Source organism: Tubulanus polymorphus, chromosome 2 (genome assembly GCF_964204645.1).
Source record: "Tubulanus polymorphus chromosome 2, tnTubPoly1.2, whole genome shotgun sequence".
Taxonomy (NCBI): domain Eukaryota; kingdom Metazoa; phylum Nemertea; class Palaeonemertea; order Tubulaniformes; family Tubulanidae; genus Tubulanus; species Tubulanus polymorphus.
In genome coordinates this window covers 3,546,176-3,562,545 of record NC_134026.1, presented here as the reverse complement: position 1 = coordinate 3,562,545, position 16,370 = coordinate 3,546,176, and the positions used below count along the sequence as shown (strand labels likewise).

At 39.3% G+C, this 16,370-nt stretch overlaps 2 protein-coding genes across 3 annotated transcripts; one reads left to right on the top strand and one right to left on the bottom strand.

The window, feature by feature from the left end:
- Positions 1-288: 288 nt before the first annotated feature.
- Positions 289-5,591, bottom strand: LOC141899572 (DDB1- and CUL4-associated factor 15-like). 2 transcript variants are annotated; one of them, XM_074785947.1, is made up of 12 exons: positions 5,449-5,591; positions 5,209-5,327; positions 4,995-5,139; positions 4,800-4,906; positions 4,263-4,369; positions 2,781-3,755; positions 2,353-2,462; positions 2,137-2,271; positions 1,905-2,055; positions 1,701-1,761; positions 1,502-1,614; positions 289-1,359 (listed from the first exon to the last, which is right to left on the bottom strand). In XM_074785947.1, exons 1-12 carry the CDS (start codon positions 5,521-5,523, stop codon positions 1,304-1,306), a joined length of 2,154 nt encoding a protein of 717 aa, XP_074642048.1. In that variant the 5' UTR covers positions 5,524-5,591; the 3' UTR covers positions 289-1,303. The 2 variants fall into 2 exon arrangements, with proteins under 2 accessions (XP_074642048.1, XP_074642049.1); XM_074785948.1 differs by having other exon boundaries at positions 2,137-2,262.
- Positions 5,592-6,249: 658 nt separating this feature from the next.
- On the top strand, positions 6,250-11,048 carry LOC141898272 (uncharacterized). Its single transcript, XM_074784110.1, has 10 exons — positions 6,250-6,388; positions 7,016-7,220; positions 7,497-7,584; positions 7,665-7,820; positions 8,114-8,207; positions 8,297-8,374; positions 8,451-10,371; positions 10,449-10,611; positions 10,726-10,803; positions 10,887-11,048. The coding sequence occupies exons 1-10, from the start codon at positions 6,250-6,252 to the stop codon at positions 11,046-11,048; spliced, it is 3,084 nt and encodes a 1,027-aa protein (XP_074640211.1).
- Positions 11,049-16,370: the final 5,322 nt, after the last annotated feature.

Sequence of the window (16,370 nt, the reverse complement as noted above, 5' to 3'; positions counted from 1 at the left end):
ATATCAATCAATATTATACCGCAAATATGTCTGAATTCGTGTTCACATAAAATTGATCTTTACCGATACAAGTATTTCCTTTCGTAATAAATGAATGATCCCATAGGCATTTACTCATGCAGTCAACCCCCGATGTACCGCCCTCCCATATACCGCCAGGTCTTCTCAATGTACGTCTCTAGTTCATACACAGCGAAAAGTCCACAGAACTGCACCCCAGCAGGTGAGAGTATTGGTCCAGATCAAGTCACTCTAAATTCAATTGAATTTATAACAAGTTTTATTCGGAACTAAAAATGCAGTTGGATTACAACTTCTCCAAAATGTTTATACCGTTCATACATATTTACAATGTACTAGCTGTATTATTTAATAAGCAAAACCGCCTCATCCTCCACATCTCGTACAGTACAGACTACTTACTCATTAATCTATTGAGTAAAACAGGATAAAACAATTGATCAATAATAAAGTCAGTGAAACGAAAAACAAACTCTGCCCAGTTCCACTGTTCATTGCTAAGTTATGGTACCGGGTAGTTCATTTTGAAGTATGCAGTTGTCTCTGGAGTCAAATATCAACTCACAACTGGCAATAGGCCCTGATATTCATAGCAATTGACATACGTCGGTAAAATTGCATCGGTACTGACGAGTGCTTAAATTCAAGCCTGAAATGAGACTTTCACACCCATCCATGACTTCTAAAATTATACATAATACGAATATTGCACAAATTAAACAGAACAATACAGTTACACTGACAGAAAAATCACTTAATTTTCAAACTAAAATTCATTTTTTTCTTACCTATCTACAGTTAAACTTTCGTCGAAAGATAATTACAAAATAAAATCGGACAATTAATGAATTTAACATTAGATAAGGAGCATTATAATGCCTCTCATCTAGATATCCAGCGAAACAGGAATGTAATATTATTTCCTAGGAGCGGTTAGGTAATGAAAACCTATCATAAAAGTAGATAAATTTGCGACGTACATAGACAGAAATTCAGAAATGAAACATTCATACATCATCTTATATTCGGCAAAACATACTTTTGTTCGATGAGCAATTCAAACTGTCCAGCACTGGCAGAAATGACTGGTTTAAAAAATCTTGGTAGTTTATATCCATTAAAGATTAATCTTTACGCTTTACATCAGGAGCAAACACTACATTTTAATAACTCACACACTTCCAGCACACCTAACTCATCCACTAAATGATCACGGTTGTTTATTATCATACGTATAATATATATATATATCACAGAGCCAATGAAATTTGCAGGATTTTTTCTAGAGGACTATAGCCACGTAATGATGTGGATCGATCAATGTTTTCAGTGATTGTCCTGAAAAAAAAGTTCAAATTTGTTTTACAACTAATTGCCTACAAGGGTTCTCGATTCTCATCTCAGCATCTATGAAATATTTACATCCCCCGAGCAGATTCTGCTAGGATTATGTAATCTTTCAAAATGGATGAACTGTTACCTTTGAATACTGCTTCATTAGTTAAAACATGTACAGATTGTGTATAAGAAAGCGGAACAAATGCTTGTTTCTGGATATTACGACACATTGTAGCACCAGGATGCCATGGTTTTCTATGAAAAATAAAATTCATTTTAGTTAGTTTCGATTACAAATAAAAGAATTAGATATCGTATTGTAGCAGTAGATTTAAACTTACTTTACAGTTTCCTTTTGGTCGACCTCGATGTAAGAATCAGTCTCTATAGTTGTATAATTACCTAGAAAATGAATTCAAAATATACTTAAACAGCCATTTAGAGAATATGAAGGATAAGCATCCGTAAATTTAGGGGAGGATAGAAGGGCAGGGCCAGCGAGCTGTATTAGGATACAAGATGATCACAATATGCATCGAGCTAACCTGTGTGGAGATTCCATTCGAACTTAAAGCCGGTTTGATACATTTTCAAGTTGTGACGTTGCGCTTGCGAGTTCATCTTCGTCGATAAAGGCGGCCTCGCGCGAATCAGAACTAAAATCATTCCTACAACGCAATACGTGTCGGCACACACCTACAAAATTAACAACAACAAGAACCTTTATTGAGTTCTTACGATTGATGCAAGTTTAAATCTGACATTGTATTTCCTTACGTCCAATATTTGAGCATCGTAATCAGCCAGGGAAACATAACGCAAACCCATATCCATTGTACTCTGTAACGCTTCATTCAAATATTGTTCGATGTCAAACGTTAGTTGTTTAACGACGAGAACAGTCTTTGAAGGCTGGAAAAATGATGAATAGATACTGCAGTTCAATGTTGTTCATCTCAAACAGATCAATTACAACACGATATGATCACTTACGGTAGGGCAATCACGAGGACTGTCGCTTTGCTTCAGCACAGTCATAGGATTATAATTAGACCCATGAACGACTAGTGGCAGAACACTATGGTATGACATACTCAAATCATCTGTAACTCGTACAAACAAAAATATTCATATTAGGCCTATACAGGTTTATAAATCAGTCTAATCAATCTATCATCCACAACTATCTACCATCCATAAGGAAAAGATTAATCAAATGTCAGAGACTGACTGACATATTCCCGTCTGCGACCCAAGTCTACCCTGCTTATTAAAGTAAACCTGGGACTGGTAAAACCAGTCAACGAAGTCCGAATTAAGGATCGAAAAATATGCCAGGGAATCAGATATTGGCAACGTCTGAGTAAGGCAAGGTTTACTGTAGAAAAGGAATTTATTACTGATGATGTTAATCAGCTTACCATCCATATCAATCGGCGCATCACTCGGCCCATCGCTGTCGATGTACTTTCTCACTGAATACGTGAAACTTTGCGTATCGTTCTGTAAAATGAGCGGACTACTGTAACACGAACTAGTCGTGCTACTCTCCTCGCAACGAATCACGCACGGCGACCAACTAATCTCCGAACCCAAACGACAACTATCCATCGGCGGCGTCGAAACGAGCAGACGTTGATCTTTAGACGACTTGTGCTCGGTAACGGCCGCGTTTTCTTTCACGTTCTCTTTGCCCGATTGCGTCGTCGAGCAGATCGTCGAGTCGAAATTCGTCGACGGCAGGTCGCGTTTCAGCAGGTCGTAGAATTTATCGCTGGGCGCGCGGAACCCGAACGTCATCGGCGGCGACGCGGCGTCCGTGAATTTATAAACGTCGTGCGACGAGTCGGCCGGCGACCGGCTGTTCGACTTCGATTGATCGTCGCTGTTGAAACAACGCAGCTCCAACCCGTGACTCGGAGGCGGCATGTTGTTACTGCTCGGAGCATGAAAATACGAATTGCGTTCGTCGTTGGCGTTGCGCGCGTTTTCGTCGTTCGCTAAAACCGTCCGTCCCTGAGCGTCGCGCCGCAACAGATCGCCGGCGTTCGACGATTTCTCGCGCAACAATAAACCGGAGCCGGCGTCGAGCAGAGCGCCGCTCAGATTCGCGATCATCGTTTCCGTCATGCTGCAACGCGTCGATTCCGAATAGATCGAATCGAGCTCCGGCTGCGGAAGCTCCGACGGAAACAGATAAGTCTTATCGGTGAACGAATCGTCGAGATCAACGCTCATCGCGATCAACGAGTCGCCTGTATTCATCACAGCAACGCCATCTATCTTCAGGTGAGTTTTCGGAGTAAAAAACGGGTACGGTGGAGCGAGTTCGAACCTGGTATGGACTGTGTAACCGTGTCGGAGGCACTTCGTGTGAGGATTCGTCAAATCTACAGCTGTAAGCGACACAAAGAAATTAATCATTTTTTCCGTTCTGCTTCAGTCAAGTCTCAATTATTGGGTTAAACGATGTTTAAGATTACAAAGATTTGGGTATACTGTCAACCCTCCAATATACGTCATCAAATTCATTGACTTCATAATCAATTACAATTTTGATCCCTCATTTATCCACCTGAACATTCATCCCAGCAGTGGAAGATAATATCCCGAACCCAATCAGCGCCACTTCAACGTTTCTTTCCCAGAATTATGGGTGTAAAGACCATCAGCGATCAAGCATGAACTCTGGACAAGGGGTCAGCTGCTGCAGTCAGTCTGCTACACACCGTACAGGGCTCAGTAGTCCAAAATGTGGTTTAAGTTAAAAGAAAGGGGTGGTGGGTTTGTAAGGGCCCAGCAAAAATAAGCATAACATCAAATAAATAGAGGGACAATTCATTATGTCAACTGTGCGGGTCTACACTACATTCGTCTAACAATAACAAATTATCTTAACTTACATTCCATATCTGTAATACCACTTTGACAATCCTGGCAAGGAGCTATTGTTGGCATAGCAGTTATCGTTACAAAACATTGACGACGATCTTCTCCATCCTCAGCAATACTGTAATTATCGTAAATCTTTCAATAATCATGAACATGAAAACTGCAGCCTTCATTAAAATAACAGTGTCAGTGTTCAATCTATAATAAGATTTTTGTTATTCAAACCTACATTGTGGCGCCTATTTTCTATATTTATCATATTGTTTGTCGTATACTTCAATTTTTTTATGTAGTATTCTTTATTACCGGTATTCTTTGTAAAGTAACAGTTCCTTTAGTACCGGTATATTTGAGAATCTAAGATTTCAAACAGTGAAGTTTTCAGCCTTACAGACTATTTCTGATTGTTATTTTGTGGACATTAATTTCTTGTAGCTTTTATAAAAAAGGCTTGGCATGTTGTGAGAATACACGGCTCGTTTAGACGAGAGACAATTTTGTTGTGGAATTTTGCGGCTGCTACAGTCAGAGGTATATCCTCGACGTACCTGTAACCAAACACCAAAACTTTCGATTTATCACGCGGCCATTCAGAGAAGGAAATGTACAAGTTGTGAAGAATCTCTTGTTCACCGAACAAACGAACTGAGGAGACCTGAAATAAAACGTAAATCGATTTAGGATTCAGGATCAAATTTTGCCTACCATCTTATTCTTTTAATCAATTCTCTTTATAATCTTACCTCCCTTAGACTTTTGTTCGGTATGAAATGCCACCAGTGCAATTTGTACATATTAAGCGGGAAAGCAGTGTGTTCATCTGCCTCGACGTGAAGAGAATATGACACGACAAACGTACCACATTTACTAAATCCGAGGAATACATGTCTATAAATAAAAATTCAAACATGAAATATGTTAGATAATTATCTCAAATCGCCTTCAGTAAAATCTTACCCATCTTGAAGAACGTATTCACTGGCAATGGACGAGAGTTTAAATCCTAAACGGCCAGGAATCTTATCGAAATATCGCAGTGGCCGCGCTCGTTTGAAAGACTGCAGGCATCCGTGAGTCTTAAAAAAAGAAAACCATACATGTTAGAAGGCTTTGGATGAAGGGCAGGAACTAAACGGATATAAAGCAGACTAGAAAACACGGTTCCCTCATTCGAGCAATATTAAATCAAGGAAATACCTCTCTGAGCGTCAACTTGGTGAGAAGATTGTGGCTTTGGTTGATTCTCTTTGGAAAAGGATTACTGTGGGCCATATTTCACGAAGCCATAACGAATATTACTCCGAAAAATCCGAAAATCGAGAGCTCAATAGTACAATAAACACAATATCTAAAACACGGTTTTGGACTTCCATAAACTAAGTAATCGACGGCCACCAGATGCACCTCTGTGTTTCTGGGATTCGAACGTGATTGAAACTCATATGGCTACAGTGTAGGTTGTGATTTAATACTAACCGGCTAGCGCGAAATTTACTTCCGCGTTTGAAAAGTTTGATTCTTGTCAAAACATCCACGTACTATTAAACAGGTTTCAAGCTGCCTTGTTGTGACTGGTAAGAATATGTCACTCGACATTATGAAGAGATTTAAATAAATCGAAAATAATATGGTTTTGAAATTGTATGTGAGAATGTAAATTATGTAGTTGTAACTTGTAAAAACATATTCTTCAATTCAAGTCAATTTTTAATGCAATTTATTTATTGAAGTAATGCCGCATGCATTTATTTGTTTCTGTCAATTCTTTATCTCCGTGATATGATGGTGGAATTCTTCCAAAATAATAGTCCAATAGGAACACCATCAGGGCTTTACCTGCCCGGCTGGTCCTGGGCCTGGCCCTGGGGTCCAGTCAGGTCAGTGGCAGTGGGGACAATACACGTCTGTTAATTCATTTGATTCACTGCACACTGGATTTATTTTGTTTCAGAATCAAGAAAGAGTAGTCCGTGTTGGTGTGGTATTGGATGATCAGTCATGGAAGACTGTGATTATCAGGATTCACCAGTATCGTCATCCGCTCAAGAGCTCGATAATAATATCAATACTATCATATCATCACTGGATTCGGAACTCGATCTGTCAAATCCAAATCAGGATAGCCCGATACTGAATGGTAAGTTAAACGTCTGTGATATCATCTTTTTGTTCCCGATTATGAATGTAGTAAGAAATTTGTAGTTTTACTTGACTTATTAGCTAAATTCGTATCGTAATTTGCAACCAATAACCAATAACGAAGGCCGATCTGGCCTATATGACAGGTTGCCTCGTTATTTCACAAGTCTTTGTTGCTAGGTAGCCAACGTTGGTATTTTAGGGGGGATTTCCCAGCTATCAAATTCCATTCTTCGAGTCCTCGCTTTGAAAATTTTCACAACTTTTAGCATGTATTTGGAGTGCAAATTTTGCTCCTTTTATCCTACAATTTGGCCTCAAATCAAGTTATTGTGGAAGCATGCGCATATTTCGAATGAAAACAAATGAAAAAATGTTACCATGAACCCACAAAAGAACCCCAGATAGGGCCCTGATGTTTGTGGCTATCAGTGAGTAACACCTGGGTCGGATATCACTCCAAACCAACTAATTTTCACAGTTACCAAACAGTTTTACTTGAGCGGAGTCTCTTTCTAGGAGATTCTCCGAGTCCAGTTTTAAAGACCTGTTAAAAGTAACCGTGCAGTTAGAATTCAACTGTCAATCAAATGAGTTATTACCGGTGAATGTTCTTATTTTTTAGGCGTCGTTGCGTATGTAGAAGTGAGATCAGGAAATGAAAATCGTGGTAAAGGAGTCATCGCGGTTCTACGTAAACTCGGCGCTGAAATTCGACTGAGATTCACCAACGATGTTACGCATGTCGTATTTAAAGAAGGCACGAAACGAACGGTCGAAAAAGCCAAGAAAAAGGGAATCAAAGTAGTATCAGTATTATGGGTCGATAGGTGAGTGTTGTTTCTTTTTATCGCATCATTCATTCTCTGATACAAGTTTTGTAAATCTTCAAAGGTTCTAATCCAGGGGCCAGTTGCACAGTCGTGACTTAAGTCCAAAAGTGGTCTTAAATCTTAAGACTGGTCTTAAGTTGTTAGATTGGCTATAGAACTCAGTTGGTCTTAGACTGGTCTTAAGTCTAAGCCATGACTATGCAACCGGCTCCAGGAGAAATTTTAACAATAAAAATGAATGAAGAGTTTTTTATCTTAAGATGATATTTTTAGTTGCAGAGAAAAAGGACGATTAGTTCCGGAAGCTGATTTTCTGTTTAGTGAAACAGGCGGTGGAACTCCGCAACCGAGAAAACTAAAGGTAAATCTACTAAAAACTACAGAAAATGTTTTCTTTGACTGTCTCCGCTGCTTAATCACTGTAATTACATCAATATGTAGAAACACAGATCAATGCAGCCGAAAGATTACGAGGAAGACCTCGCGAACAGCAGCGAACGATGGAAGAAAACCTACCAGAAGAGAATCGAAGAACGTCAAAAAGAGCAACCGCTGTGGAAAAATATCTACGTGCCGGATTCACAACCCGATTTCAATGTGAGTTCAAAAAATGTATCGCACCAGAATTTTCATACAGGAATTAGATCAGCCATGGTAGTGTTGTAGTATTTAGATGTATGAGTCAATTCAGTCTGTTCTTGTCATTGCGGTATGTCATTGGTCGTACAGCTAGACCTTGCAAATTTGTACTAGTCCTACGTGTAATTTCATCGCGTCTTATCACATTTGTCTCGGGACTCTGGTCTCTCTTTAGACCTTGACCTCTTCTGGCTATAGTTGATATTGAAGCTTTGGATGGTTCACAGTTTCATGAGTATGTGTGTTTTCAGTTTTTGATGGGACCAGGTTCACCAAATTTAAGTATTCCCGAGACACCGCCGAGTATGAAGAGAAAACTCGCTGAGCTTCGCGAAAAGGAGTTAGGTAAATAATTTAAATTCATGCTCGTATATTGCAGATATCAAGCTGTTATTGTTTTACTTCTACCATTTCGTTTTCTCCATTATTCATAGCCATGACATCGACCAAAATGATTGAAGAGACACCTGTATCAGATTCAGTATTTGCCGATGTCCACGTTCGTCTTTTCAGTAAGTTTCATGTGAAATATTTCTGAAGTCGTTATGAATTGTATTCTTCAGTTCATGTTTATGTCTGTATTTTCAGAGAACAACAAAGCCCCACCTCCTAAATATGATAGTGAGTTGATGGACATGTCGCAAGTGATGCATTCGAGTTGTGAATCAACAGCGAGCAAGGCGATTAGTTCACCGTCTGCTGTTAATGGTTCTGTAATTCCGGTTAGATTTGGATGCAGCCCTTCAGAAAATAGTACTTATAGTCATGGGTTAAATTCCGCGCCAACTAGCTCACCGGATGATCCTTTAACGTTGAGGGTCACTCCATCTCCTAAATCGTTTGATACCGTTATAAATACTCAAGATTTGTTGGAAGCCGTTGGAAATCGGAGTAAAGTAGGAGATAACAGCATGACAGAAACTAGTCATCAACACAATTCATCCGCTAGCACTGTTACAGAAGAGGTTCCGTTAATGGTTGAAAAAACCGTTCGAAAAAAGCGCAAGTTATTGAGAAATTCATTTTGCGAACTGGCTGAAAAACTGATCAGTCCAAAAGTGTCGAGCAATCGCGTTCAAACTAATCCAATTATTCCGGTGTCGACGAAACCGCAATCGGGAGATAAAGAACGAAGACGAAGTAACGTAAATAAAACCATGGCATCAAAACGTAAACATAGCTCAACTACTGCTGAATGTAATATTCCATCGGTTGAAACAAACAACATCAGGAAAAAGAGAAAAACAGTGAGCGGGGAAGGTGTAGACAACGCTGTCGTCGAGTCCCAACAACGGCAGCAAATCCCGGAAGTTGAATTAAATTCGCCTGCTGAAAATCAGAAGAAGCCTAGGCGGAAAAGTTCGCAAACGAAGTCGAGATCAAATTCTAGGAATAGATCCACAATCGGTTCCGATACCGATGATAATTCGATATCTATCAATAGCCCTACTCGATTGAATAGTTCGATTACGACTCCGTCCGGTATATTTAATGTAGCTGAAGAAACGTCGTCGAAAGATCAGTTGAATTCTGCTGAGAATACGCCGACGGTCGCGAGCGTTACTAGAAGGAGATCTCTGATTTCTCCTCGTATGAGACGTAGTCCCGGTGACAGTCTAACAAAACGACGATCCATGAGAAAAAGTCTACAAGTTGTAAATTCAAACATGAACGATCTAACGTCGAGTAAGAATTGTTCGAGGACTAGTATTGCTAGTCTGAACGACGAACTTTCAACGACGTCGATAAATAGTCCTAAAGCGCCGACTCAGTCTACTCCTCGACGGTCTTCGAGACGTAGCATTTCCGCGCTGTCGATAAGTAATATCTCGTCGCCGACCAGACTTTCGACGAGTAGCATTTCTACCGCGCCACGAAATGAACGTTCAATCGACGACGAAAAATCGAAAAACTCGTGCATCGATAAGATTTCAGACGCCGAGAAAACACGTCGTCGGAAATCCGGTCGACCGTCATCTGCTTTAGGGTCAGTTCCCGAATGCGACGTTTTGCCGATTGCTAACCAGGATTTTGTGGTTCAAACTGTTGTGCACGACTATGACACCACGCCGCGTAACATTGCGAATAGATCGGAGTCTGAGATCGTAACGAGATCTCCGTTAACATCGCGCGACGTAAATAGAGGCGATAGGTCCGGTGTACTGGAAACGTTATTAAGCGCTAACAAACGTCAAAGCGTCGACGAGTTTTCGGCGCGTAGAAAAACGCACGGAGCGCGACGTTTAAAACGTTTCGAAAGCTATTCGACCGCGTTCAGCGACTCGGATTCGAACGAGGGAACGGCGCGGAAAAAATTGGAACTGAAAAACAACGAGCGAAAGAAAACGAAAAAGTCGCTAAACGAACAGAATATAGAAAATCTGAACGTCGATTGCCGGATAAAACAGGCGAAAACAACTTCAAATCGATCACTCACGACGAATAAGACGAAAAGTTGTTCTAGATTATCTCAGTTCCCGACATTGGTTATGACGAGTCTACACAAAAGGTTTGTAACCGATTCATTCCCTATTTTCGTTGCTGATCTGACCAGTCTCTTAAACCAAACTTTGAATGATATTTCAGCGAGAGAGATATCGTTCAATCGGTGGTGAAGAAACTCAGAGGATTCACTATAGTACCGTCTGTTAATTCTACCACTACTCACGTCGTATCTGGACAAGGAAGACGTACGTTGAATGTATTGAATGCTATTGCTAGAGGCTGCTGGTTGCTGTCTACCGAATGGGTAAGTATGACCCCAGATTGTACGGGGAAATCATTATTGGTTCTCGGGTAGACACTAAATCTCGTACTGTCGGTCATGCGCATCACCGATACATATTTCTGAATACCATTTCAGGTTTATAAATCATTGGAAGCTGATAAATGGTTACCTGAAACTTCATTCCAACAAATAGATTGTTTTCCCACCTGTCAGGTACATAGGCTATTACTGTACAAAATCAGCGACATTTTATCCGCCGATGAATGTTTCATGTATCTGTAATTTGTTATCTTCAGGTTAGTCGACATGAAAGAAGTTTATCTACAGGTTCGTATCGACCGCAGATATTCTCAGATTATGGATCGATATTTATAGCGGAAAACTGCGCCCCGCCGAGAGATGTGATCGTCAATCTAGTCAAAATATGCGGTGGAACGGTGAGCCATCTGTCAATCTAATAAACACTCAACAGTTAACCATACAATTACACGGAACCTAACGAGCTCGGATGTAACAATTTATCGGTTATTGAAATTCTAGAATTTCATCCCAATTAGGATTTGAATTTTGATGATTTCACACTGGATATAACAAACTGTTGTAACGAACATATTTTCTGGTCCGCTGAAGTGCATTATAATGAGGTTCCGATGTACATACAACTGTCAAAATACTTTATTTCACATGAATTTATTTGTAGGTTACTGGTAACTGGAGAAATGCTGAAGTTTGTGTAGGTGTCGTTCATAAATCAATTACAAGTGTATCCGAACAATGGTTACTAGGTAAGTTACAGTTACCTCCTGGTATTCCAGTGCTGTACAGTTACCTCCTGGTATTCCAGTGCTGTACAGTTACCGCCTGGTATTACAGTGCTGTACAGTTACCGCGTGGTACACCAGTGCTGTACAGTTACCTCCTGGTATTCCAGTGCTGTACAGTTACTGCCTGGTACACCAGTGCTGTACAGTTACCTCCTGGTATTCCAGTGCTGTACAGTTACCTCCTGGTATTACAGTGCTGTACAGTTACCGCGTGGTACACCAGTGCTGTACAGTTACCTCCTGGTATTCCAGTGCTGTACTGTCACCGCGTGGTACACCAGTGCTGTACAGTTACCGCATGGTACACCAGTGCTGTACAGTTACCTCCTGGTATTCCAGTGCTGTACTGTCACCGCGTGGTACACCAGTGCTGTACAGTTACCACGTGGTACACCAGTGCTGTACAGTTACCTCCTGGTATTCCAGTGCTGTACAGTTACCTCCTGGTATTACAGTGCTGTACAGTTACCCCATGGTACACCAGTGCTGTACAGTTACCTCCTGGTATTCCAGTGCTGTACAGTTACCTCCTGGTATTACAGTGCTGTACAGTTACCGCATGGTACACCAGTGCTGTACAGTCCTACGCGCTCTTCTACTAGACCTTTGAAGTAGTAGTGAAAATGTTCCTTTCTATTTTCCATTTTTGTGAATATTTCGCTTTCTCATTTTAGATTCTGTCATGGCCCTTAAAGCCCTCCCATTCACGAAATATGAACTTCACACTGCGAATACAAATAGTCGAGACAGTAGTCCAGAATGGTGATCAACGTCGCCTATGAGTTTGTCAGAATGATACAGTGAAACCTGCTTAATCTAAACCTATTAAAACCCAGATTCTAGACATTATTTACAGTGTGCGCTTTAATAGATGTTGATAGAATATGATTTCTAATCTGGACGACCAAATCAGACCAAATAGACCCGGACTAAGTGGTTTATTCTATTTATTTCGTGAAATTTCCCGATGTATAAATATTTACAAAATTATGAATTGTATTTCGATGGAAGTGGCTTGGAATTTTTTTAAATTATGAATAGATTATGCATCGCAGTAATTGGCCCCGGTATGCAAGAGCAGGGTATACAAGAGAGCTTTCGAAACATAAAAGATCTCGTTGAGTTAGCGTGAATAAATACTTTCGAGTTTTCATCTAAACACACAATTCACTCAATGTCGTCTGGGCAAACATTTGTTAACACAGACATAACAGAAAATATTCTTGTCAGCGATTGCATATATATATATATATATATATATATATATATATATATATATATATATATATATATATATATATATTTTCATATGCATGCAAACTATATATATATATATATATATATATATATATATATATATATATATATATATATATATATATATATATATATATATATATATATATATAGTTACATCCTGGTATATATATATATATATATATATATAGTTTGCATGCATATGAAAATATTCTATTGAAACGTATTGCGAATGAATAATTATTCGTTTGTATTTAACATGTTTATTTTGTCTGTGAAAAAAAGAATTGTATCATTATATCTGTTAAGCGCTGCGTCTGCCGTCTACGCAATTATCGAAAACCAATTTTCCACTTGTACGTATTTGATTCAAATGGTGGCTGCATACCGTACAGACTGTTTAACGATTATGAAATAACCGACTGCTGTTGGGACTTTTTTCAGTAAATTATCCATGACAAAATATACGATGTATTTATAATTGCTTTCGAAAGTTTTAATATTGGCTCACCAGAATTCTTCCCATACTACCGGGACTTTTATGAAATTGGGCGAATTTCTAGATGTATAAAAGTAGACTTCGTTCAAGTCGGATCTTTTGCGACCGTGAAAATGTGGCTCCGACTTGAGTGATATCCGATGTTATGTATTTCGTATATAGTGTCACAACAAATATTTCAAAAAACATATGAACTGTTATCAGAGTTGATCGGATCCGACTTTGGCTATCTTCTAGTCCTCTGCATATTGCATACATGTAACACCAAGAAGAATTATTTCTTGTACATATATCTTGGTACATATTGACTTGTGATAATAGAATTTAAGACCAGTATTTTTGTAAAATATGTACTTTCTATTGTAGATCATTAGCATGGTTGTTCTAGTTTTTGACGTGTTATATGTAAAGACGCACGTAATTTCCCCGATGTTGAAATGTGTGTTTTTTGCATACGAAATGAGTTGCGCATGATTATCGACCTATATCTAAAAAAATCATATACTTTATATGTATGTAAACTCACATACAAACTTATATTCGATAAATGCAAAAATGCATAATAAAATTTATAGTGTAAATTATGAAATTATCGCGTGGTTTATTCCTGGCTGCTCCACAAAACGAAATGTAAGAATGGTATGAGAAATTGGAACGTGTACAGTACTTGAGATATCGCTTGGAGGAAATATCCCAATGTTCAATTAACCCTTATTCAGTATGTAATAGATGTTTTAGTTGAATTCGTTCAATTGCTCAGCAGTATATACTGTGAAACAAACGAATCAATTAACGCTAACGTTTTCACAGACTCTGACTATCAAACCTCACAAAATTCCATCAATAATGATTCCGAGTCCAAACTATACTATAAGTCCGATACTATATCTGATAAGTTTAACCACGAGTCGGGCTCATTCAATAGAGATGATGATCATCTCCTCTTGAAGCGCTATCCTCTGAAGAATAACCACATTTATGATACGAAGATTTCGACGATTTTGTTGAGCCCTTGCCTCCGTAGCCCGCCGCTAAAAACGGCGTCGAATTTGACTTCAGTTTTCGCGCCAAATTTTGTCGTTGTAAAGTTTGTATCGTTTGACTAACGGGGGGATATTCAAGAGGACCGTCATTCATTGATAGCTGACGTTTCGGCGATCTTTCCGATGATCGTTTTGAAGTATTCGACTGTAGAGACCCGGATCGTTGTTTATATTCCGAACCGGTGGAAAAAGAACGTTTCACAAATTGTTTATCGTAATTATTATCACGAAGAACGACTTCGGAAGAATGTCTCGAACGAGGAGCTAATTTTCGATTGTTTAAATCCTTATCTTGGTCCGGTCGGGGCCAGGTATGCGCGCTACCTATCGGTGAACCCCCGGATATTTTCGTATCTTTGAAGGAAAAGTTGTGTATGGACGGTCTGGTGTAATCGTCTGCTCCGGGTTGCGGTGTACGTCTCGTAAAATGATGAAAACTTTCTTGTTCGCGCGATGGTGTAGTGCCCGCACCCGTGCGCATTGTCTGAAAAAACTTCGAAAATGTATTCTTAATCGAATGTTTCGATTTGTACATTCCCTTTTTATCATAAATACTATCTAAAGACAACGTTATGCTATTTTTTCTCGATGACTTCTGCTTTTTAGCAGCACGTTTTTCGACTGGAGTCAAGCCTTTTCCGGACGACCTGACTTTTCCTGGTACAATCCGGGCCGTATCCCAAAGTTCGTCGTCGTCTAATAAATATTTAGAAAAGTCTTCGTCGGCATGTTGTTGCGATGTCTTTGCCATACTCTCTTCATCCGTCGTCTCGCCGACTGTGTTTCTTGAAATATCGTCTGACGTGAAAAATCCATAGCCCACATAGGAGCCCTGGTCCGATCCATTCAGGACATCGCTGGCGACATCGTGGTCACTGATATCTGCAATGCTGCGCGTCTTCTGATTTTTCTGGTAAAGTTTACTCGAAGCTGAACGCGGTCGGGTGCTTCTTAGAATCACATTAGCCATCCTGCGTGTAAAAGTAGAATGTTAGATTATATATAGATCAAACTGTGTTTTGTCAATATGGCTATTGGAAATATCCGTGAAAGAAAGTTATTCAAAATAAGGACATCAACAATATGACGAAATTGTGAATCGGGTGTATATATACTCGTGGTTATGTGTAGGTGTCCTGAAAATCAAACTTGTTCTGTGAACATCTACAGTTGTCAAATTATATACATACACTTTATGAAAAAAACTGTTCAATAGGCAAATTTAATTAACCAGACGGCTCGATGAAGGGAGAAAAACTGATTAGCTAATCATCCTTCAGCTTTTTTGTTCGGTATAAACAGTGATCAATTTGTAACATTATCGTGTTCCACGCATTTAAACGATCGAATCCACAGACTATCAATTATTCATAACTATGTGACACATGCGACACTTATTTGCAACCAAGAAATCTCATTTTTCACCATTAACCTATAAAGTGCGCGTTCATAATTCAATAATGTCAGGCCCGTCGGAGCCACCACATGCACAGACAATTTTTCACAGCCAAATATATATCTAACCAAACATTCCTCAAAGATGCGGTTTTAAATTCCCTGAAATGAGTCTCGTTAAGAAAAAACTTGAGAAAATTCATATTCATGGCCCAACGAACAAAAAGGAGTTTAGCGGCGATGCCAAAAAATTAAACGTCATTGATCTAAATTGATGCGGCCCGTGCAGCAAATTCATCGGTGAGGCAACCGATACGTGGGAATGAGTGACCACCGTACCAAAATTGACTGCCTGATCTGTCTTAGTTCGTCAATAATTGACGAACTAATCGACTGATGGACTTAAGATTCGCAAAATTATTTTGCGAATCTTAAGTCCATCAGTCGATTAATAGAATAATTCTGTCGCGTAAAATACTTTCCTGACATCTTTAATCGATATATTATGGACATGGACCCGTTGGAGAGAAAAAATAAATTCCCGCCTACATCCTAAAATCACTTACCTCTGCTGAAATGTGGAAAGATTTGTTCATAATTTTGTCCGTTTTTACTCCTTGACGTCGTAGCGGATACACTTGGAATGTATGGGAAACGTAGGTATTTACTTCGATTTTTCGTCTAATGAAGGCGTATCCGATATTCTAAATAATACAAGAACCTGAGTATTGGAAACAACTTATTTGTAGCGGATACACTTCA

Bases quoted from the DNA above. Each gene is read 5' to 3' on its own strand.
- LOC141899572 (XM_074785947.1), bottom strand. From the start codon at position 5,523: ATGGCCCACAGTAATCCTTTTCCAAAGAGAATCAACCAAAGCCACAAT. The intron at 5,328-5,448 runs GTATTTCCTTGA...TCTTTTTTTAAG, and splicing joins CCAAGTTGACGCTCAGAGAG to ACTCACGGATGCCTGCAGTC. The intron at 4,907-4,994 runs GTAAGATTATAA...GTTTTATTTCAG, and splicing joins CGAACAAAAGTCTAAGGGAG to GTCTCCTCAGTTCGTTTGTT.
- LOC141898272 (XM_074784110.1), top strand. From the start codon at position 6,250: ATGGAAGACTGTGATTATCAGGATTCACCAGTATCGTCATCCGCTCAA. The intron at 10,612-10,725 runs GTAAGTATGACC...ATACCATTTCAG, and splicing joins GGTTGCTGTCTACCGAATGG to GTTTATAAATCATTGGAAGC. The intron at 10,804-10,886 runs GTACATAGGCTA...TGTTATCTTCAG, and splicing joins ATTGTTTTCCCACCTGTCAG to GTTAGTCGACATGAAAGAAG.